The 25,074-nt window shown below is 36.0% G+C and overlaps 1 protein-coding gene and 1 non-coding gene across 8 annotated transcripts in view; both read right to left on the bottom strand.

The window, feature by feature from the left end:
- MYO6 (myosin VI) overlaps positions 1-25,074 on the bottom strand; it is a 172,062-nt gene that overhangs the window by 36,781 nt on the left and 110,207 nt on the right. For all 7 annotated transcript variants that reach the window (XM_010372237.2, XM_010372240.2, XM_010372241.2 and 4 more), the window contains 9 exons: positions 20,873-21,017; positions 18,902-19,059; positions 17,138-17,229; positions 14,986-15,058; positions 13,358-13,485; positions 9,523-9,618; positions 9,041-9,214; positions 5,761-5,799; positions 2,784-2,877 (listed from right to left, as the gene is read on the bottom strand). In XM_010372237.2, the coding sequence (XP_010370539.2) occupies positions 2,784-2,877; positions 5,761-5,799; positions 9,041-9,214; positions 9,523-9,618; positions 13,358-13,485; positions 14,986-15,058; positions 17,138-17,229; positions 18,902-19,059; positions 20,873-21,017 (999 nt within the window). The remainder of the gene's footprint in view (positions 1-2,783; positions 2,878-5,760; positions 5,800-9,040; positions 9,215-9,522; positions 9,619-13,357; positions 13,486-14,985; positions 15,059-17,137; positions 17,230-18,901; positions 19,060-20,872; positions 21,018-25,074) is intronic.
- LOC115897210 lies at positions 10,070-10,172 on the bottom strand. Its single transcript, XR_004057138.1, has one exon. It is a non-coding gene; the product is annotated as a small nucleolar RNA U13 (small nucleolar RNA).

Genomic DNA, 25,074 nt, shown 5'->3' with positions numbered 1-25,074 from the left:
TCTCATAGGAAGTGATGACACAGCTGAGATGTGAAAGATAAAGGAAACGGCATGGCAAGAACATCCCAAACAAAGGAGGCAGCATGTGCACAGGCCGTGTGCTGGGAGGAAATATGCAGCATTTAGGGAACTAAAATGAAAGTCAGGGTGATTTGAGGACAGAGGGGAGAGAGAGAGAGTGGAAAGAAATGAAGCTAGGGACACAAGGGCCAGGCTCTATGGGACCTCTTCACCCTAATACTAATCTGAAGCCATCAGAGCATTTTAAGCAATAAAAGGACATGATGATTAGAGATGAGTTGTGGAGTGATAATTCTGGATGTATGTGAAAAACAGAATGAAGAGATAGGAGAATACTTAGGAAGTTACAGCAAAAATCCAGGTAAGAGATGGTGACAGCTTGGATTAGAGACTATCAGGACTCACTGTTTAGGAGGTTACATCAGCAGGACTGGGGAGCCTACCTAAGGGAACATACATCTCTGCTGTTCAACTTGGCAGTCACTAGCCACATGACTACTTAAATTTAAATCTTTTAAAAACAAAATTAAGGCCAGGCATGGAGGCTCACACCTATAATCCCATCGCTTTGGGATTTGAGCCCAGGAGCTTGAGACCAGCCTGGGCAACATAGTGAGATCCTGTCCCTACAAAAAAAAATTTTTTTAATTAGCTGGACATGGTGGCACATGCCTCTAGTTCCAGCTACTTGAGAGGCTGAAGCAGGAAGATCATTTGAGCCCAGGAGGTTGAGGCTGCAGTGAGCCATAATTGTGTCACTGCACTCCGGCTTGGGTAACAGAGTAAACCCTGCTCCTCCCAACCAAAAAAAAAAATTAAAATTAAACAAAATTTAAAATTTAGTAACTAACTCATTCCTAGCCACATTTCAAGTACTTAGGAGTCAAATGTGTCTCATGGCTACTAAATTGACAGATATGGAATATTTCCATCATCATGTAAAGGTCTTCTGGACAGTACTGACATAGAATGAGAAGAAAAACAGGTCTAACTTAAATCCTAAAAGATGGTAACAAATATCCAGGTAGAAGAAAATGAGCCTGCAGGGGAATCAGGAATCGTCAGAGAATTCAAAAGAAAACCATGGGCATAGGCCATGTCAGGAACAAAGAAAGAGTCAAATGTGGCTATGAAGTCCACTAAAATAAGGACTGCAAAAGGGACATTTGCTTCAGAACAAGGCAATCACTGGCGACCTCATCAACGTGGGAGCTAAATTATCCTGGGGTTAAAGAGTAAGTGGAACGCATGAAGCTGAAAAAGCAAGAATAACCTATTCTTGGAGAGAAAAGAAAAACAGTAAGGAGGAGGAGGTAGCTGTAAGGGAACATGGCTCAGAGAAGAGATTTCAGCATGTTTAAATGGTAATGGGAAAGATCCATCTGAAAGGGAATAGTATGACAAACATAAAAAATGCTGAAGATTCATGAAAAAGGAGGAAGCGATGGCTTTCAAGGAACTATAAGCCTCAACCAGGAAGAGAGGCAACCCCTACTTTCTTAACAGAAGGGACGGTTAAGTGGCAGGCAGAAGTGCTGGGCAGCAGACAAGAGAAGCTTTAGGATATTTAGTTAAGGAGGTAAGTCCATCTGCTAGCACAAGGGCAGAGATCTGAGGAAAGCAGGATGGGTCTGACCAATCTCTGATGAGAAACAGAACATGCTGACCAGGAAAACTTGACAGGACAGGTTTGAGAGCCCTTTAAAGATCAGTGATGATGAATTTAACTGATGCCATCCTGTCTTGTCTATCAACCCTATGCAGATAAGAAGAAAATACAGAATTAGATTCATCAATAGCTATGGTTTTGTGAGAAAGGTCAAGGGTAGATCCAGATTTGTGAGGTGGGGGCTGAAGCTTATACAGCTGGGGAGACGCCTTTAGGGAAGCAGAAAATCACATGCAGGGCACTTTGGAAGGGGTCTATTTACATGAAGGACCCTGAAGCTTAAGTAACCTTAACTTCGTAGTAAATCTACCTCTCAAAGCAGCAAAATAAGGAATAAGAGAAGAAGTGTAAGTAAGTATCAGGAAGCTGAGCTGGATTAAAAGGTAAAGAAGAAAGGAGAAGGCTGATACCTTGGGAAAAATTAGGGGTAGTGTTGGTGAGGAGGGAGGATGGGCATGACATAAAGCAAACAGGGCAAGCCTAGTGCCTGAGCAAGGTCAGACACGGCAGGGTGAGGGGTAGGAAGTGATAGTTTAAGCAAATGCATGAAGTGTCACAGAGACAGAGGGAATTGTGTTTTCTTTTTTTTTTTTTTTTTTAACAAGTGGTGGAATGGGAAAAAAGGACAACAAAACCTACCTTCTGACCGTCATGTGTGGAATGAGAAATGAACTACTGCTGGATTGAGAAAGCTGCCTACTTAAGAAAGATCCAGTTTTGTCGTTAGAGAGTTTTCATAAATGTTTAATGTGAAATTGTTTATTTCACAATATACAATATCTCAATATTGCTCAAATAATTTGCCATCCATGCTTTTCTTTTCTTTTCTAAAATAGATCTTGCTATGTTGCCCAGGCTGGCCTTGAACTCAGGCTGAAACAGTCCTCTTGCCTCAGCCACCCAAGTAGCTGGGACTAAAGGTGTAGGCCACCCACATGTAGCTCTATACTTTTCTTATAATTAAAGAAAATAGATGAAAATTTTATTGCACTGTAAAATAATCAAGATAATGGTGAATCATAAAATATCCAACCTATTAAATTGTATTTGGGCTACGACTACTAACACACAGTGACAGAGATTATGAAAATACCTGAACACTGAAGCTGAGACAGAATTTGAGCACCTTCAAAGTGGTGACTTGTCATCTTTAAGTTAGGTTTGATGCAACGAATGAAGCTCGCTCCCTAGGAAAATAGAGGTACTTTTTGTTACAATACATACAGCATCCTTATTTTTCTGTTTCTATGAATACCTGCAACTTTCAAAGCATATTAATATTAACATATGAACCTGTAAAAGTAATTACTAAAGAACTCAAAGCTGGATGCAATGGCTCATGCTTGTAATCCAGCATTTTGGGAGGCTGAGATGAGCAGATCACCTAAGGTCAGGAATTCAAGACCAGCCTGGCCAACATGGTGAAACCCCGTCTCTACTAAAAATACAAAACTTTGCCAGGCATGGTGGTGGGCGCCCATAACCCCAGCGACCTGGGAGGCTGAGGTAGGAGAAATGCTTGAACCCGGGAGGTGGAAGTTGCAGTGAGCTGACATCACGCCACTGCACTTTAGCCTGGGTGACAGAGGATCTCAAAAATATATATATAATAACTCAAAATTTTGGCCGGGCGCGGTGGCTCAAGCCTGTAATCCCAGCACTTTGGGAGGCCGAGACGGGCGGATCACGAGGTCAGGAGATCGAGACCATCCTGGCTAACACGGTGAAACCCCGTCTCTACTAAAAACTACAAAAAAAACTAGCCGGGCGAGGTGGCGGCACCTGTAATCCCAGCTACCCGGGAGGCTGAGGCAGGAGAATGGCGTGAACCTGGGAGGCGGAGCTTGCAGTGAGCTGAGATCCGGCCACTGCACTCCAGCCTGGGTGACAGAGCGAGGCTCCGTCTCAAAAAAATAAAAAAAATAAAAAAAAAAAAATAACTCAAAATTTTATAAGCATACTTTTTCTGATTTAAAGTTTACAATGACTCTTTGCATTATTAATTAATGTTACAAAAATATTACATTTTAGATTTGAATGTCAAAAACTGTAAAAAGAAAAGTCTTTCACTGTAAAGTTTAACACATTGTTTAACATATTTAAACAATACATTTTGCAGGATGAAGTACATGTGATCTTTTCTATATTTAAATGTATTTATGTATGACATATTTCTATAAGAAAATTTCCCTATGACAAAAGGAGTAAATACAATTATGCCCCTTAAGATTTAAGCCATTGTGTAAAAGAAAATGAAACAATATTTTCAATCATTCTATTTCAAAAATACACAGTAGGTCTCTAAGCCGCACTGTTGTACATTTTAACATTTTGTTAAACAATATTTTTAAAAGCTTAAAGGCATTCATTTGGAATCCATATCATATTATGCTGAATGAGGTAAAAAGAATACTGATTATGTATACAATGAAATGTACTGTTGACTACTGAAATAATTAGACATCCAAATAACTGTTTCTCTTCAAAGTAGTTACCCTGCAAAACAGAAGAATTATTTCAACAATGATGCCCCCTACAAACACATTTATTTATTTATTTGTTCATTTATTTATTTATTTTTATTTTTATTTTTGAGAGCGAGTCTTGTTCTGTCATCCAGGTTGGAGTGCACTGACACGATCTTGGCTTACTGCAACCTCCGCCTCCTGGGTTCAAGTGATTCTTCTGCCTCAGCCTCCTAAGTAGCTAGGATTACAAGTGTGCCCCACCATGCCCGGCTAATTTTTGTATTTTTTAGCAGAGACGAGGTTTCACCATATTGGCCAGGCTGGTCTCAAACTCCTGACCTCAAGTGATCCACCCGCCTCAGCCTTCCCAAAGTGCTGGAGATTATAAATGTAAGCCATGGCACTCAGCCCACAAACACTTTTAGAACATGTTTTAGAAATCCTTTTTTTCTATAAATCACAAAGTAATCTCAAAATTTTAGAGCAGCACCCTATGTAAGAAATAAAAATAAAATACTATCTTCATCAGTCTTGGATTTTAAAGATACATGGCCTTAAGAGATAGATATTTGCAGCCAAAGAGGATATTAAAAAGATTTTTAATGGTTCCAAAAATAAATCTGACAGTAAGTTAAGCAACAATAATACTGATATAATAAATGTCTGGCTATTCAAAACGACTATTTGAAAAAGCATACGCAAGTTCTAACCAGGTGCCATGGCTCATGCCTGAAATGCCAGCACTTTGGGAGGTCAAGTCAGGCAGATCACTTGAGTCCAGGGGTTCAAGACCAGCCTGGCAAACATAGCGAAACCTCACATCTACAAAAAATACAAAAATGAGCCAGGACCGGTGGTATATGTCCATAGTCCCAGCTACTTGGGAGGCTGAGGTGGGAGGACCACTTGAACCCGAGAGGCGGAGGTTGCAGTGAGTTGTGATTACACCACTGCACTCCAGCCTGGGCGAGAGAATTGAGACTTTGTCTCAAAAACAAAAACAAAATTTCAAGTTCTGTGGATTTGTGTAAAAAATAAGTCTTACTTTAGAATTATGCTTCATTTATATAAACCACATAAGAAATTTCTTTCTATGATGTTTTTCTCATTTAAGAAAATGGGGTGAATTACTAAAATGTATAGTTAAAAAACAGGCTTCTAATAAATTTTGCCTCCACAGCAGGGCGCAAAAATATTTTGTCCATTTTTTCCACATCAACATTGCCATGTCTGGAGAATGTTATTGTAAGAGTAATAAAATGAGATTGAATTTCATGCCTAATCTTTAATTCTAAAAAAAAATTCTTCTCCACAATTACTACTTATTTTCACCTTCCTGAAACTGTAAGATAATCTTAATTTTCAAAGTCAAGAATTCTATATATTTATAAAATAATCTGATTTCACATATGTATTTGACATTTCCTCAGAAAAACCTAATCAAAACTATAACCATTTTTAAAACTAATTTTTTAAAATAAGGGAATAAAGTTTTAAATGTATTTTTAGTTAGTACAGGGTTACTATGCCTACTTGCATGATTACTATTAATAGTTTTAGATGATCAATAAAAAAAAAACCTGTTTTTTTAACCGTACTCACAGTACTTCGAAGTTTATCCAGAAGCAAATTTAACTGTGTCTGTGAAAGAAAGGAAATCAGTTTATTATTTCAAAAAGCCAAAGTACACAGTGTCATGAGTTAATATTAGCTTTCCAGTACTGGGATAAAATAACATGCAAGAACATCCAAAATCAACACATTTCAGTTTAACAACCTCCTGGTACACAAATTCTTTAACAGACAGCATCATGCAAAATGACTAATGTAAAGCAAGGACAATAACTTACACAGAAGCTGTATAATTAAAAGACTGAAAATTAGCAGTATTTAAAAACATACACTCATATTTGCAGATGGGATGAATGAGGAAAAAATGTACAGGCAATGAAGGAAGTAAATGAAAATACTGAGGATGCACTTAATAAGAGATCAATAGCACAGTATTTGAATGTGGCAAACTGCAGTTTGTGTCACACACATTAAGAATGAAGACATGTTTAAAATATACACTAAAAGTATATATTAGGATTGTTTTATGGAACACTTAGCGTAAACAAAATTGTCCTGCCTAGCTACAGATATCCTCTTTAATGTTTTAAAACATTTTACATTTCAGTTATTTTTAAACGCTTGGACAATTTTCTCAAAAAAAATTGACAATGAACATTACAAGTTACTACGCTTTCTTGTTTTTATAACATCGATTATAATGTGGTATGGTGCAGTGTATTAAAATTATTTATTTGCCTTACTACTCTGCAAAATAAGTTATAATGCAAAATTTTTCTATCTGGATTTTATACTGAGATATTTATTATGCTACTTACAAAAGACAAACTAATATGTTATTTTTTAAACTAATATATTCATCATAGCTATAATTAATAATAAGTATAGTTTACCGAACATCATTTATAAGTCAGGTACTCCTCAAAGCTTTTCATAGGCGTTACTATGTTTAATCTAATTAAGGATAGAACATGACAATCCTAATTAAGGACCTCATTTTATAGGTGAAAGCATTGAGATTCAAGGAAATAAATAACTTGCCTGAGATTACAGAGCTAATAATGGCAAACATGATTCCAACATCAGCCTGACACCAAATTTCATTCTCCTATGAGTGATACTATTACAGTATACATCACATAAACTGAGAGGCTTAAGTTATTAAAATGGAATGGATTTGTCATTGAATTACAGAAATACAGTTGTATCTCACTTATCTGGTTGACAGAGTTTTGACAACCTTAATCAATCTGAACCACCATGCCTAAGAAGTATTAAAGTGACTAATTTGTAAAGAAAACAACTGTCACAAAGTCTGGACTAAAGCACAGTATTCTCCCAAAAAAAAAAAAAAAGAAGATAAAATCAGAATAGAAGCATCAAAATAAACTTTTAGCAGTTGAGAAGAGAGGGAAGAAAGTCAACTATCAAAGAACAGTCAAGGACCATAAGGCTTAAGAGTAAAAAGCCTCAGGCAACTCATGCTTTATTTGTATTTTATTTTTATTAGAAAACATACCAATATTCGTATAATAGAATTTGTTTCCATAAAAAAGGATGACTTTTTCTAAAACACTGACAGTAAAGCATTTATGTTTCAATAACCTGAAAAAGGCACTTCACAGTAGAAAATTTCCAGTTTCCAGTGATGCTAGATAACTGAAGTACTGCTGTAAACGATAGCCTGTCTTGTGTTTGCCTTATATACTTTGATTTTAATTTAATGAGCTATTCTACTATATTTAAAATTAAGAATCTATTACTATTTTATTTCAAGGTATCTCAGAGGAAAACGTGAAATATTTTATTATTAGTATTCAGCTATAACTTCCAGAGGCTTAATGTAAAAAAAGTGTATTAAATACAAGCAATTATAAGAAGTTTCAAGGCTCAACATAAAAGATTATGTAATACAAAGAAAAACTGTAAGAATTTATTTCTATTGTCTAAAATTTCAAGTATGTTCTTATCAGCAATACTACAATAACACTAGAGTAGGAAAATAGTGAGTGACATCCATTTCTTATAGACAAATATACTATTTTTAAACCAGCCTATCAAATGTCGATTCAGAAATAGAATATTCAAATAAGAAAAAAAGATTGTTCACTGAGAGAATCAGGAACTCATAATTAATGAATATAACTTATAACAAAATTCAAGGCTTTTTATTCAGTTACCTAAAAATGTATTATGAGGTTTTCCCTATATTCATGTTTAAGCTTTAAAAAAAAACCTAGCTCTTATAAATATTTTATCAATTTAGTTATTTAGAGTCCATTTCAATCCAAAACAAATCTGGGGAGGCTTATACTATCAGCACCATAACATTCTGACACTTAAATCTTTTTCCTAATTACATTATTTTAAATATTTAAAGTACATATAATGAAAAGCAAATGTAGAGTTTTATTATAAATATAACAATAATACTTTGTGGAAATATATAATAAATTAATTCTCATATATATTTTTGTTCTACATATTACTTTGTCATTCATTAAACTCATAACATCACAAATTTTAACATTATTTTTTCTACACTAAATACTCAACAACTAGAACCAATCAGTAGTGTTTCTAAGACAAATCCTGTGCTATTCCTTGTCAGATCTTACAGAATAAATTCCTGATACAAAATTAATAAAACAAATGAAATATTCTTCCATGTTAAATAAGCAATTAGAAGAGTTTGCCACACCTAAGTGCTTATCTTTAACAGAAATTATTAAAAGCTTTAATCAAATTTTAGTGTAATATGCACACCCAAAATGCCACTGTGAGAGAAACACATTGAAAATGAATTACAAACTGAATCATTAACTTGAGATGGGCTCTTTTTCAACATGGCAGCCACTTTATAAATAGGAGTCCATGAAGGCGATCGTTTACCTGAAGCCCCTGGCTGTGGCTGCTTTCCTCTCTCAACTCAACTAGTCCTTTCTAGCCATCCCGAGCTGGACTACTCCAGCTAAAACAAAACTGCTGAATAAGGAAGGAAACAGAAAACACATGGGAAAGAGAAGGTTTGAAGGTCAACCAGACAGTATGCAGAAGCAAGAACATTAGGAGAAGCAATCAGATATGTTAAGAACCAAGAATGAACACATTCAGAAAATTACAAGCATTTCTGTATGTTCAATTGCTAGGCCTACATTATGATATTTTACATACAAATATCAACAATGCAAGGTCTGCTCTTGAACTTCACTGTGAGATTTCTGACAGTGATCTACATTATCCACTTTAAAATATAAAACAATAATTTCATTTTAAATGTAGTAAAAAAATAAATAAATAACCCAAATACCTTAAACTTGTTTCCCACGCTGATGAAGCTAAGTTTTCCTGCTTTTTGTTTAGTATCTTTGTTGTTATTTGTGGATGATTCAAATAATTCCCGTATAAACTTATCTCTGGATTCACATATTAAGGATTCAAGAGACATATGTAAAGCATCATTATTTTTCTCCACAAACTGGGTCTGAAAAATAAATCAAACAGGAATGTTTCTGTCCATCTTGTGATAACATCACTTAACATAGCTCTGTCCAAAGGATCTTTCTGTTATGACAGAAATGTTCTATATCTGCACTGTCCAACGCAGTCACCACTAGTCAGTGTGGATGCTGGGCACCTGAAGTGTGGCTAGTGTACTGAGGAACTGAAATTTTACTTAATTTAAATAACCACATGTGAAAAAATAAATAACCACATGTGACTAGAATCTATCATACTGTACAGTGCAGCTTCAACATGAAATGGTTTTCTCCTTGTAAAAGTTATACTCACTGTTTCGTAGCACACTGCCCCCGCAAAATGCCTGATAATGAAGCCTTCATCATCTCTGATGTTTCTATGAACTGCCAGCTTAGATTTTCTGGGAATCTGAAAAACAATACATATATGAGTTATTAAATGATCAAAAATATATTACATAATCATTCTTTAGAAAACAACTGAGATGTAAAACACTTGAAATTATACAGGAAATTTTCACACTTTTCACAATTATACTGCTTTTATGCATTGAGTATGCCTTAAAGTATCAATAAAATCTAGCAAATATTTGGTATAATCTCTTAGAAAAGAAAATAGGAGTAAGACACACACTCACACACACACACACAGAGACAGAGACAGAGACAAAGAGAGAGACCCTCCAAAAAAAAAACACAATTTAAAAGTACATGCTTATAATAAAAAAAATTTTTTTAAAGCACATGCAAAACACAGTTGGCATTTTACAAAGTTAACCACCTATTTCTAAAGCAGTGGTTCTCAACCTTGGTGCTCTATTAGAATTACCTGGAGAACTTTTAAAACTCTATCTCTTTCACATCAGATGAGTAACGTGCCAATACATTAACAAGGCTGAGGGAGGAACATCTCACACATGAGCATGAAAATCCAGTCATCAGGCTTATGAACTACAAAAGGATCAACCTAGAGAACTTTTAAACATCCCAAAGCCCATAACCATTTATATCAAATGATTTCCATGTGCAGCCAGTCAAAGAAACACCTGACATCAGCACAGGGACTCTCCTACTGTTTCAAATAATATAGCCTAACATATTTACACAAGGAGCCTGAATCTATTTCAAGAAAACTAAATCAGTTTAGGGTTGTACCATTTAATCATAATATCTCATATTTAGATCATAAAGTTTCTAAAATGTTTTCACTTACAAGATCACATCTGACCCTTGAAATAACCTAAGGTTAAGAAAAGTGATGTTGGGCTAGGTGCGGTGGCTCACACCTATAATCCTAGCACTTCAGGAGGCTGAGGCAGGTGGCATGCTTGAGCTCAGGAGTTTGAGACCAGTCTGAGCAACATGGCAAAACCCCATCTCTATAAAAAATATGCAAAATTAGCCAGGCGTGGTGGAGCAGGCCTGTAGTCCCAACTACTCAAGAGGCTAAGGTGGGAGGATGGTTTGAGCCCGGGAGGCAGCGGTTACAGTGAGCCAAGAAAGTACCACTGCACTCCATCCAGGGCAACAGAGCCAGGCCCTGTCTCAAAAAAAAAAAAAAAGATATCATTTAAGATTGAGAGTCTACCGCCATACTACCCTGAATGCGCCTGATCTCATGTGATCTCAAAAGCTACGCAGGGTCAGGCCCAGTTAGTACTGTCCAGGCACGGTGGCTCCCGCCTGTAATTCCAGCACTTTGGGAGGCTGAAGCAGGTGGGTCACTTGAGCTCAGTTCAAGACTAGCCTGGGCAACATGGCAAAATTCTGTCTCTACAAAAAAATGAAAAACAAAAATCTAAAAAAATGAAACTGAAAAAACTGACTTGGGAACCTTAGAGCCTTGCTCAAGGTTGAAGAGGCAGCAGAACAGAGAGGCTCTTCCCTGTGGGAGGCAATACAACAGGACAAGTAAGAGTGCAGGCTCTGCAGCCAAAGTGCCTAGCCTGACTCCCAACCTACCATTTCTTCATGTGCTATATTAGGCATGTCACTTAACCTCTCCTTGTATGTCTCCTCATCTGTAGCATACACATCTAACAGGATTAAATAATTCAGTAAAAACATTAGAATAGTGCCTGCCACATCTAAGTGTTTGACAAATGATTATTTTCAAAAAATACAACAAAAGGAATAACCTATATAAAGTAGGATTTACTGCCTTATTCCTGTTCTTGGTTGACAAAAGCAGCCAAGGCCCATTCTTGATGCTTCCGTTTACTGTCCTTTAAGTCACATGTCTCTGAGACCCTCGTGAAAATTCTGTTGACTAGCAATCAGTGGCCCCGGTAAGTCACCTGCTTGTGACTCTAGGTGCCAACTCCTGGTAAAGGTAAGCACGCATCCACAGGCTGGTCATACAAAGACCAGTGAGCTATGAATGAATAGGATTGGATACGTATCTTCAATTTTAGCAAAAGTTTTGTTGAGGATACATATTGTTTTATTTCTATCTCCACTGAAGTAACAGAAATAGGTTCCACATTACAAGAAATATTTAGGGATACAGAAGAATTGCAAGTCAATGGAGCAGGTGGTTGTGAGATTTTAGACTCTAGTGAAGGTTAACACAATTATATCCGCTTTTCAGGTAAATTCATTTAACCTATTTACCACTGATTTTGTTAATAATGAATGGAAACAAAACTACTTGTTACCATTCACTTAAGTTTCTGGATTCATCAAAGCAATAATCATTATACTATGTTACAATCTCAAAATAATACACAGTTTGTTTGGGAGGCAATTTTGCCTATTAGTTTCCTAATTCCACTAAGCAACTCTAAACAGCTTTTCTTTCTCACTCTCCTGTTTGTTGTTGTTGTTAATGATGTTATCTATGAAATGAGGCAGCACCTATCTTTGTGGTTGAAACTGACATCCATTTGTGTGGCTAGCACATTGTCTGTACTAGCCAAGCTCTTTCTGGGTACAAGGATGGAGTTGTGCTTTTATTACTCAGGTGATGATGACTGAATGAAAAGACAGGCTCAGAAGAGGTGAACACAGGAAACATCTCAATAGCCACACAGTCCACCCTCATGGAGAATGGCTCTACTTTTCATTGCCACAAAGACTCAAGCACAGCTCTAGGACCTAACAGCCGTTCAGAAACCAGGTGTTCTGGGCCAGGCGAAGTGGCTCATGCCTGTAATCCCAGCACTTTGGGAGGTCAAGGTAGGGGGTTCATAAGGTCAAGAGATTGAGATAATCCTGGCCAACATGGTGAAACCCCCGTCTCTACTAAAAATACAAAAATTAGCTGGGCGTGGTGGCGCATGCCTGTAATCCCAGCTGTTCAGGAGGCTGAGGTAGGAGAATCACTTGACCCCGAGAGGCAAAGGTTGCAGTGAGCCGAGATAGCACCATTGCACTCCAGCCTGGGTGACAAGAGCGAAACTCTGTCTCAAAAAAAAGAAAAAGAAAAAAAAAAAAAAAAACAGGTCTTCCGGCCCTTTTAGAGTGCACCTCTCATTTATTTCTACTGCTGTCTGTGTCTGCTCTTCTCTTTACCTAATCTCTCTATTGCTTCAGATTCAATTTCCCTCTCTGAGTATATTTTCCATTCAAAACTCCTTAGGAAAGAGGGTCAAAATGAATTGGCTGATCATTATCTAATATGTATTGCCTGCACCAGTCAAGAGTTCTAAGCCACAACCTTAACTGCTGGTCTTACAAATGAGCAGACAGATGGCTGCTTGTGACTCCTGGAATGTGATATCCACTTAGCTCAGAAGGGAGACCATGAAGACAGCAGGTAATCCTCACTGTACTTTTAATTTTTTGACACAGGATCTTGCTCTTTTGCCCAGACTGGAGTGCAGTGGCATGCTAACAACTCACTGTAGCCTCGACTCCCAGGCTCAAGCTATCCTCCCACCTCAGCCTCCCTAGTAGCTCAGACTGCAGGCACATTGTATATATTAGACAGGTGAAATGTACTTTTCATCAGAGAAAAATTCCCTTGATTACATAAAAATCATATATAAATACCCATCTAAGGAAGATACTGTGCTGGATATAATATAGTTGCTCTATACACGCCATAATTTTTATTCTAATTATTTAATAATATCTAATAGCTAATGCACCCTTTTAATAATGTCTTGTCCCACCATAGAGTCTCAGTTTCAGAATGGCAAACTCACAGTGAGTCGAAAATGATCCTTGTGCTTTTGGTGAACTGCAGATGTAAAGTGTTGATCACTTGGCTGGGGAAGGCGATTTTCTTCATCTAAAATATCCAGTATTCCCACTAATTTGGCTTCAATTAAATCTATTTCAAAAAATGAAACACTCACAATAGTGTAAAAACATAACATTTTAAAGATATGTGAACAATTCACTGATCACAGATTTCAAGGACTGATCAGAAACAAGATAGCACGTTGATTCTATACGTGTTCTCTCAAAAGTTACAGAGAGCTGATGGATTTTTATTTCAAATCTGGCCATTTATAAAGAAGTAACAGTATATAATTAATATAGGTTTTAGAAAAACTATTACATAAAGATAGCAAATGACTATAATAACCATGCCATTTGTAAACCAGGAGAAGAGGCTAAGGAACTGGAAATTCCTCCTTTTCCAAATGATAGCTATATTCAAAGTAAAGTAAAACTACAGAAACTTCTGCATGCATAGCTTCTTAATAATACTTTTAGAAACTGATGTAAATGCTTTCAAACAAAATCTGTAACAACACATTTTTACACTCTTTCCATTCGTTTGAATTTCCTTCCCGTTCAAACTAACTATAAAATGTAAACTGCTTGAATACAGTATGTAACAATTATTGAGTGGAACAAAGCTATAAGACATAGGAAGAGAAAGAGTCTAACTACATTGTGAGAAAATGATGCTTCTTGGGTAACTAGTGGTAGTGCAGGAGGGGCATGCTGAACTAAGCTACGAATGCGAGTATTTTGATAGATGTAGTAGGAGGTGAAAGTGGGCCAAAAGACAAATTGAAGGGAAAGAGTTCCAGCCATATCAAACCACAAAGTCAAAGACACAGAGGTTAGAAAGGGTCAGTGTGTTAAGGAAATGTGGAGTGGACCAGATGAAATGTGAAAATGCTTTGAAAATTTATACTGATGTAAAGTAATATTATTATTATACCATTTTTTTTTTCAAATCTAGCCCATCAGTTACTAACAGGATTGTCAAATTGTGTTTTAAAAACAAGGCTTGCCCAACGGTCTATTTTAGAGATGGGGTGGGAAAGAAACGAAAGACTGAAAACCAGCTGTGGGGCTACAGGGAAAGGTTTCTTTACCACTAAAATGAAAGCAGAGCCTCTATTCTCATGCTGCACAGTGTTATCTGGCTGTGACACATGAAGTCAACTCACAACCAGTTAGAGGGTGCTGTCAATGCACAGAGTACAGCAGAACCAAGAGAGTCACAGAAAAGCAGGGCAGACCCTGACAAACTTGCCTGGAGCCTGGCCTAACTACGGACTTCCTCTGGTGAATAAATCTCTTTGCTGACTAGACAATTAAGTTTCCCCCTTAACCAATTCACATGCTAACTATTTAAGTAGGAAAACATCCTTCAAAATAGAAAAGATTATAGAAAACTTCCAACAAAGGTACCTTTGATGTCTTGGTAGGAAAAAATAACTTCCAAGCAGTAATAGAGAAGTAACCTTCTCTCAAATACCAGTTTCAAGTCATATAACAAGTCATGTCAATTACAAAGCACAGAAAAAGTACTGAACACATTCACTTCATCTTCCCATATTTTTCAAAGGTGGAGTTAAAAAACACATACCTATACAGTCCTGATTATCCACATAATGTACTTCATTAACACCTAAACCTTCTTTTTGATAGAGTTCTTGTTCCTAAAAATGAAATAATCATAATCATAGATATGGAAATACAGAGCAATAGTGAATTTTGTGCTGTTTCTGAACATAACATTTACTAATTAGAATGCAAAGGTTTATACAAACTGGTATAGCCTTAAATGTTTTCCAAAAACATAACAGATTTTGAACAATTGCAGACAGGCACTAAAGGCAAGGAAATAGCAATTAACTGCAAATGGACTCTAATATCAACACAGTGATATAATATATACGAGGCATACACCACTTGGGGAAAATAAGCGTAATTTGGAAGAACAATATATGATCAAATTTGAGTCCTCAACTATGTCTTGTGTCTTCTTAAAATTTTTAAAGGGATTTTATCATAGATGGGTAAACTATGCAATGAATTTAAGTAAATATGTTTTAACACTGTTTCCTGAAATGTTTAAATATTTCCTCCCATAAAAGACACTAGAAAAGGTTTCCGACATTCTAGAAGGCACTGTCCACTTTAACACATCTCAATTTGAAATTCACATTTATTTTAAAGGATATTTAAAAAGTGAACATAAATCAAAATACAGTCTCCTTTTTATAATGTTTCTAGATAAAGTTTTTTGGCAGGTTGGTGTAGAAGGGAAGGATTAGCTTATGTTAAATTAGAGGCATGAAAGTAAAACTTCACATGGTAATAGAACTAATGTGACTGGATAAACATTTTCAGAAAAAATACCTTACTGGTAAATACTTGTTTTACCTGTTTGTTTATGCCAGAATTCATTTAACTATAGAATGTAAGTAAAATTTACAAAAGCTAGAAGGTGCTGGGAAGCCCATAAAAACATAAACATAATAAAAATGTGGGAAAGATAGAAAGGATGGGAATAGGAAATAAAATACTGCACATTTCAGCCCAGATACAGTAGAGGCAGCTGACAGTCCACAAGCTGGCGTGACAAGGAAAGTACTGCCCAGAGGCACTCCAGGACAATCGATGCATCAAATCTGCTGACTTGGTGGCTTTGCTGCCAGACAGCGAAAGGTGAGCAGGCAGCAGAGTAGGCAGAAGCAGAGAGACCTGAAGAAGGGGAGGTACAGTAGGGCATGGTGACTCACGCCTTTAATCCCAGCACTTTGAGAGGCTGAGGCAGGCAGATCACCTGAGGTCAGGAGTTCAAGGCCAGCCTGGCCAACATGGTGAAACACCATCTCTACTAAAAATATAAAAATTAGCTGGCCATGGGGGCACGTGCCTGTAGTCCCAGCTACTCAGGAGACTAAGGGAGGAGAATCACTTGAACCCAAGAGGCAGAGGTTGCAGTGACCCCAGATCACACCACTGCACTTCAGCCTGGGCAAGACTTCATCTAAAAAAAAAAAAAAAAAAAACACAACAATAATAAAAAAAAAAACAGAATGAGAGATGCCAAAGGCAGGGATGAGGGTAGAAAGTTGTTTGGTGTGGTAGAAGTAGAGACAACAGGCCAGGCGCAGTGGCTCACGCCTGTAAGCCCAGCATTTGGGAGGCCGAGGCAGGTGGATTACTTGAGGCCAGGAGTTCAAGACTAGCCTGGCCAAAATTGTGAAACCCCGTCTCTACTAAAAATGCAAAAATCTGTTGGGTGTGGTAGCCCGCACCTGTGGTCCCAGCTACCGGGGAGGCTGGGGCAGGAGAATCGCTTGAACCCGGGAGACGGAGGCTGCAGTGAGCCAAGATCATACCACTGCACTCCAGCCTGAGCAACAGAGCGAGACTCTATTTCAAAAAAAAATAAAAATAAAAATAAATTTTAAAATAAATTTTAAAAAAAAGTAGAGACAACAAAATCATAAAAAGAAACAGAGCTTCAAGTCTATTAAAAGTCACTAATAAAAATAGATGTTCACTTCTGAGGAAGCCCCCATTAAGAGTTTTTATCAGGTCCCTAAACTTCAGCTGAACCATTAACACTTTTGATGTGCTTGAGCCCCAGGGCCTCTGCCGGGCTTCAGTCACCTTCTATTATACAACATTCATCCCCACCAATCAGGGTAACTGCAGCATATCTCTTCCTTGAAATTTAAAACAGCTTTATGCAGATCTTAAATTTAAGTTATAAGGGCAATTACCTCCTTCAGAATCCTTTCATTAAAAAATTGTTGAAGTTTTTCATTGCAATAGTTGATGCAAAATTGTTCATAACTGTTATGCTCAAAGTACTCTGAAAATATAAAACCAGAACCAAGAGTCATTATGAGATCAACTTCATATAAATTTATCATAGAATAAAATGTAATTGTAATAATGGCCTAATTTAAAATTAGGTTAAAAATATATACATACACATGTATATATTTGTTCTACACTTCCCAAATGTTCTCATTTCAAGACAAAACTTTATAGGCATTAAAAGTATTAAAAATACCCTGCTTCAGTTGACAAGGTGTTTCTCAAATGAGATAAATGTTGTATACTAAAAGATATAAAATGTAAGTCACTTATAACTATTTATTTATTTATTTTTGAGACAGATTCCCTGTCACACAGGCTGGAGTGCAGTGGTACAATCTTGGCTCACTGTAACCTCCACCTCCCGGGTTCAAGTGATTCTCATGCCTCAGCCTCCCGAGTAGCTGGAATTACAGACATGTGCCACCACACCCAGCTAATTTTTGTGTTTTTAATAGAGACAGGGTTTCACCATGTTACACAGGCTGGTCTTGAACTCCTGACCTCAAGTGATCTGCCGGCCTCAGCCTCCCAAAGTGCTGGGATTAGAGGCATGAGCCACTGCACCCAGTCAACAATTTTTTAAAGCACAGGTATTAAAGCAATCTAAATTAAGCACAAAAATGACTTAAAATACAAGTGCTTTTGAAGATTTTTTTCTGCATAATCTATAAAATTACTTATCAAAAATGCTGTGGATACGAATTCATTTCTAAAATTAAGAGATTATATTACATGATGTCTAAGATACATTAGGCTTTACAATTTTATAATCCTTTGTGTGTGTTATGTTAAAACTGTTGTAAAAAAGGAAAAAATTAATAATAATAATAATAATAATTAATAATTCTCTACCTTTGAACCAAAGGTAGTTCAAAGGTAGAGAATTATAAAGTTTAAAATACATATTGCATCAAAAGCAATACTCCATCCCTCCCCAAATGGAAACACTCATACATTTCTTCGGCAAAAACCACAAAGAAGACACTACTCCTTCACAGCCAGAAACAATGCCCACATCGATAAAGCCCAATGCAAAACCCATTAGATTTACACTTCAAGATTTTTATATTTTTGTCATTCAGAGCAAAGCAGCATTCATATGCTGGTGACTCATTTCATTTCTGGTTGAACAGCTCTACAGCTGTTTAATTACTTATCTTGATATCTTATTCATTTGATGGAAAATACAGCTACTTGCTGACAGCAACAGCAATGAATTTCTAAACATACTAATGAGGTTGTCCTGTAAGTTAGGTCAACCTATCCCCAGCTCTACAAATTAGTCAATGGTTTTAGCAACTCTATTTATCTTTTTTGTTATTTAATTAGTGAAAGTATTATCTTTATTAGTATCACACAAGGATTTACCTTTATTCAGTTGTAATCCTTTTAGAGTACAGAGATATCCTTAACTATAGCAGTTTCAATCAATGTTTTAATTTTAGCATTAGTATCATCAAAACTAATCCCCACGAGTCTTTCCTCTTCTCTTTAAAGTATCAGCTCCCTACCTAGGTCATATTACGAAATGTGAGTGTGGACATATAATTACACATACATCAAGTAAAATGAGTTACAAAGGAGAAAAGATTTAAGAACAAATTCTAATGTGTGAAAAAAATATGAAACGAATATATATTCACAAAAGAAACTCTACTTACCAAAACCAGCAATATCTAGGACTCCAATAAAATAAGATGATGTTTCAAAAGGAAAACACTGATTTACTCTGTTTACCACATGATCAAAAAGATGGCTATACACCGTCTTTGCCAGGGCATCACGAGCGTTGTTTGCTTGCTCTACTTTCAGAGGTACCCTATAAAAGAAAACTATACTAGTAAAAATCATTTATGACAGTATACTGTGAAAATGATACCACAGTCAGAGTGCACCTAAACATACCCACAGGGAGAACAAAATAAATACCAAAGGTCGTGGGAGAATAGGACAAAATGGGGCTAAGTAGAAAACTGCTACAAGAGAACTAATGGAATTACCTAAAATTAGATCAAAAGTCTATTATCGGGTTAAAAAAAAGTTAGGCTTAAAAAATCATTTTGACCTTAATTTACATCCTGAATTATTCATCCAAAATTATTCAAAGGAATAACCTTCCTTTTGGCTTTCCTTAAATGCAAAGGAAACAGTGTTTAATTCAGGATAACTTTAAAGTTTGGTAACTTCTTTACACTGTTTAGGATAAAATGTTTACATCTTAAAATTTGAACTGTCCCATTCTATTATTTAATATAACTAACTATATGGTATAACAGTATTAAATGTTCCAAGTATAGACACACAGCCATCGTCCTCAAGAAAATGATAGTCTGATGAAGAGACACTGCACAGAAGAGAATTTCCAAACACCATGCTAAATACTATCATAAAGATAAGCATGGGGTACCAAGAGAGCACCAAAAAAAAAAAAAAAAAAAAGTCAAATTTGTAAGTAGAATTGTAAGTCATTCAGATCAGACTGACACTTGATACTTGAGCCTCTCTAAACAGTGATTTCTCACTTACATTTTCTGCAATTGAACCCTTTCTTGAAGTGAGTTTCATGTGGACATGCTATACATAGAATACATAAAAAGAGCTACTTTGGATTCTGGAATGGCATCGATTGAAAAAAAGAAACAACAACAAAAACTGCTTTGGAACAAGGAGAAAATGGGAAAACGGAGGAAGCAACGCCTGAGAACCACCCACCTGCACATGTATGGGCTTTCCCTTGGGCCACAGAGATATCTCTAAGGAACCAAGTAACTGCAGGCTGTAGGGTGCTGCTCTACAAACTTCTTCCAGAGTTTTTCTTTATAAGAAGAACAATTTTGAATTTGCTTAGCAAAGAATCAGGCTAAGCATACCTTGCTAAAATTTTCAAAAGAGTAAGAGGTAGCCAATTTTCTGAGAGGCTAAAAGCTTTTACAAAAAATTCTTCCTGTTTAAATTTGTTGCAAATTTTTCTGAAATATGTCACTAGAGCTCACTGCCTGTCTTATTTAGTAAGAGATAAAGGGTCTTTTTCCCTTCACAAATGAAGATCCTGCAGTGCCTCAGAATGACAAGGCTGAATGTCAATTTTATTCTACATTACCAAAACCAAAAATACATAAAATACAGCACATGGAGACAAAAGTATACAAACATCCAGGTACAATCTAGAAGTTCTTGGTTACTGATTTTTAAAATCTTGGTTAAGCCCTTATTTCTTGTCATTTGTAATTTCTCCCAAATAAAGAATCCTAAACATAAGGAAAGTGTTATTTGCTAAGTATTTTGCTAAAGTGAAATCTGCTTAATACAAGTTTTAGTAAACATTATTATCATAAAAAAAAAAAGTAAAATGATCTGTTGCCTAAAACTGTCACATATTGATTTATATCAGCAGCTCGTATTTTCATAGTTGTAGAAAAGTACATCTCTTTTACCTTATAAATTCCAAATATCAACAAGGAACAACTTTAAGAGCTATGTTAAACTCCATTTATTTATTTGATGGATCACTACACTGAGATGCACAGAATTTTGATCTATCAAGCTCAGGTTTTAAATGTAATGTAACTTATGTTTTTCCTTGACAAACCAAAAGGCAAAATTTTTGCTGTGCAATTAGTTAAGGAACTTACTTTATAACTGTTCCTTTGGTGCCCCCTGCTGTTGTTAGCATGACTCTTGTGGTCAAACTTACTCGAAGATCATCTTGGTCCAAACCCAGCAATTCAGCACAACATTCCAAAGACTGAGCAGATTTATTCTTCAGATTACAACCACCTAATGGAAATATATTTTAATTGAAATTAGTAAGTGTTATATAAACCAGATTTTCAAGACCCATTTCTTACAATTATACTTCACTTACAAAAAACTATATAATGGGCAAGGCTTATTTGTAACTCTTAAATCCACCTCACTTTTTCACCATCCTTGTCAAACACCCATACTGCTAAGATCAACAGATGACCCTCCCTTGGGGAAGTCCATGGTATAATCCTTTAAGCACATCAATATTAAACTGCCACTGTTTCATTTTTTATGACCCTATAAGCAAACTACACTAATGATAGATTATAATCCTTTTTAATATATTAACTCTTTAGAGAAATATAGTATCTCATCATTAAAATTCATATGACTCCAACAAATTTCAAGGAGTGATTTTAGTGCAAACGCTGTAAGGCACCTGAATAGATCAATTTGGATGTATATATCTGTCTATGGATGTGTTTATGCATACGTAATAAGCATGTACTCACATTGCTTTGAAGTGGGTTGAAGGGAGTGAAGAGACAATTACTATTACCTGTACAGGTAGAGTATCCCTTATCTGAAATGCTTGGGACCAAAAATGTTTCAGATTTTAGATTTTTTCCAATTCTGGAATATCTGCATGATGAGCTCAATTCTAAACACAAAATTCATTTATGTTTCATATACACATTAATATACATGTATACCACTGTCCAGTTTCTCCAATAGCTTGACTTTCTGTGCTAGAGATCAATACATACAAACACTTCCTCTTTTCCTTATTAATGTTACCCTTAGGGGTATCTGCAAGTCTTTTTGACATTTTCAGTATCTTTACACTGCAGAGCAGAAAATAGAAAAAAAAAAAAAAAGGCAATGCAGTTAGGTCTTGACCCATGTGGGCATTTTGAGAAATCTGCCACTGGCACATCCAGCCTGCACATGTGCCATTTTATTTTTTGTGTGCTTGTGCAGGGGCATGTGAGGAAAAGATATATTGCAGCAGAAGGCGGCCAGGCAAGGTCATTTTTGCCTTAGTACATCATATCTATAGATTTCTATTTATAAGGGCTGTTTTAAAAAATACTATAAAGAAAGACAGTGCTTTAGTCTCAGGGCTGATAAGGCTCTACAACTACTAGCTATGTGACCTTGAATAAGTTACTTATTCTCTTTGTGCTCAGTTTCCTCGTCCATAAAACTGGGATAATTACTTTACCTACTTTATTTGGTTGTTATTTAGATTAATAAGGTTATGTATGTGAAGTGCTTGGAATAATGTCTGGTACACATAAAGTACTAGATAAAGATTAACTATTCTTTGTATTTATTTATTTGTATTATAATAAAAGTAACATTTTCCAAATATTTTCAGATTAATATTAATAAATGATATATTCTAAGACTACCTAACTTAAAAACTACAAAGAATGTGTGAAAATAATGAGAATTTTACGACAAATTCATAAGTTACTTAACATACCAATCTCAGAATATGTATGAGAAAAAAATGTGAAAAATGAGACCTTATAATAAGATGTTGTTGGGACAATTCATTGAGGAAAGAACAGCTTCTTTAATAAAAGTACTGGAACAACTGGATGTCCACATGCAAAAGAATGAAGCTGGACCCCTTCCTCACACCATATACAAAATTAATTCAAAATGGAATCAAAGACTTAAATATAAGAGCTAAAGCTATTCAACTCTTAGAAAAAAACATAGGTATGAATCTTCATTTCTTTGATATAATACCAAAATCACAAGCAATAAAAGAAAAAACAGATAAATTAGGCTTCACTGAAATAAAAATTTGAGTTTCAAAGAACACTACCAAATGAGTAAAGATAACACACAGAATGGGAGAAAAGATTTGCAAATTATACATCTGATAAAGGACTTGTACCTACAATATATTTTTAAAACTCTTACAACTTGGTAATAAAAAGACAACCCAATTAATAAATGGGCAAAGAATCTCAACAGGCACTTCTCCAAAAAAGATATACAAATGGTCAGTAAGCACACAGAAAGATGCTCAGCATTTTGAGCCATCAGGAAAATGCAAATAAAAACCACAAAGAGGTAACACTTCACACCCACTATGATTGCTATAAGCATACACATAGTACTGGTGAGGATATGGAGAAAATGAAACCCTCATACACTTTTGATGAGAATAGCTCTGTAAAGTGGAAAAGCTACTTTGAAAAAGTCTGACAGTTCCTCAAAAGGTCAGAGTTTACCATGATGTGATTCAGCAATTCCACTCCAAGGTATTTACTCAAGTGAAATGAAAACACATCCCAACACAAATTTGTCCACAAATGTTCTCGGCAACATTATTCATAATAGCCAAAAAATGGAAACAACCCGAATGTCTAGAAACTGACAAATGGATAAACAAAATGTAGTATATCCATACAATGAAATATTATTCAGCAATAAAAATAAAATGAAGTACTGCTAAATGCTATAACATGGATTAACCTTGAAAACACTATGCTAAGTGAAAGAAGCCAATTACAAAAGACCACATATTATATAATTCCATTTATATGAAATGTCAAGAATAAATTTATAGACAGGAAGTAGATTAGTGGTCACCTAGGGCTGAGAGAAGTGGGCAATGAGGAGTGACTGTTAATGGGCATGGGGTTTCTTTGTGGGGTGATGAAATGTTCTAAATCTATGGTGATGGTTGCGCAACTCTGAAAATACTAAAAACCACTGAAATGTACACTTCAACTGAGTGAACTGTATGGTATATTAATTAGATCTCAATAAAGCTCCTGCCAAAAAAAAAAAAAAAAGAAAAGAAAAAAGAGAGATACTTTGAGAATATTTTGAATGTTTCATTCTATGAAAATGTGCTTATTACTCATGTGTAGGTTCTATACATATCGCCCAAAATTATATAGCTCTCAAAAAACCAACCATCAAATAATTCATTTAAATATTTCTTCTTTTTTACTATATTGCAAAGTTTCTTACATGACTCCAAAAATTATGTAAGACTAAGGAAAAAAAAAAACCCAGGATTTTTAGTAAGTCTTAAAAGGCAAAATACTATCATGTAAAGTTTTCATATCATTTGTTTCCAAAAAAGAACTTCTTCAAATATTTTAAAAGTTTGCTGTTATAATAACATTTTATTTGTTATGTGGAATTTTAAAAACACAGGCAGTCCCAGTAAGTGTTTTCCGCATTTTCATCATGCAAAAACTTCTTTATGACAGTTAAAAGTCCTGTAAGTGCTTATTGGAGAATAATCTTTCCAGTAGAATAATTATAAAAATACCAAATTTTTTTGGAGACAGGATCTCACTCTCCCAGGCTGGAGTGCAGTGGTGCAATCATGGCTCACTGCAGCCTCGACCTCCTGGGCTCAATCATTCCACCTCAGCCTTCCAAGTAGCTGGGACTACAGGCATGTACCACCATGCCCAGCTAATTTATTTTGTGTGTGTGTGTGTGTGTGTGTGTGTGTGTGTGTGTGTGTGTGTGTGTGTGTGTTTTGGGGTTTTTTTGGTTTTTGGTTTTTTGTTTTTTGGGTTTTTTTTGTTTTGTTTTATGGGGTCTCACTATGTCACCCAGACTGGTCTTGAAATTTCTGAGCTCAAGTAATTCTTCTGCCTCAGCCTCCCAAAATGCTGGGATGACAGGTATGAACCACCGTGCCCTGCCAAAACCAAGTTTTTTTCAAATTGCTAAGACATGCCAAATTAAGCTCCCTAGGGAAAAAAGAAATCACTTCTAATTAGAAAGAAACCATTTGGACCTACAGGAAGAGTCACAGGAAGGATGAAGACAAATATAAAATCTTAGCTTTTAAAATAATTAATTTAATCATGTATTTTTTTTTTTTTTTTTTTTTTTTTTTTGAGACGGAGTCTCGCTCTGTCTCCCGGGCTGAGTGCAGTGGCCGGATCTCAGCTCACTGCAAGCTCCGCCTCCCGGGTTTACGCCATTCTCCTGCCTCAGCCTCCCGAGTAGCTGGGACTACAGGCGCCCGCCACCTCGCCCGGCTAGTTTTTTGTATTTTTTAGTAGAGACGGGGTTTCACCGGGTTAGCCAGGAT

Source organism: Rhinopithecus roxellana, chromosome 4, assembly GCF_007565055.1.
Source record: "Rhinopithecus roxellana isolate Shanxi Qingling chromosome 4, ASM756505v1, whole genome shotgun sequence".
In the NCBI taxonomy this organism is placed as follows: domain Eukaryota; kingdom Metazoa; phylum Chordata; class Mammalia; order Primates; family Cercopithecidae; genus Rhinopithecus; species Rhinopithecus roxellana.
Note: the sequence above shows the minus strand (reverse complement) of the source record. Positions and strands in the feature narration are given on the sequence as shown.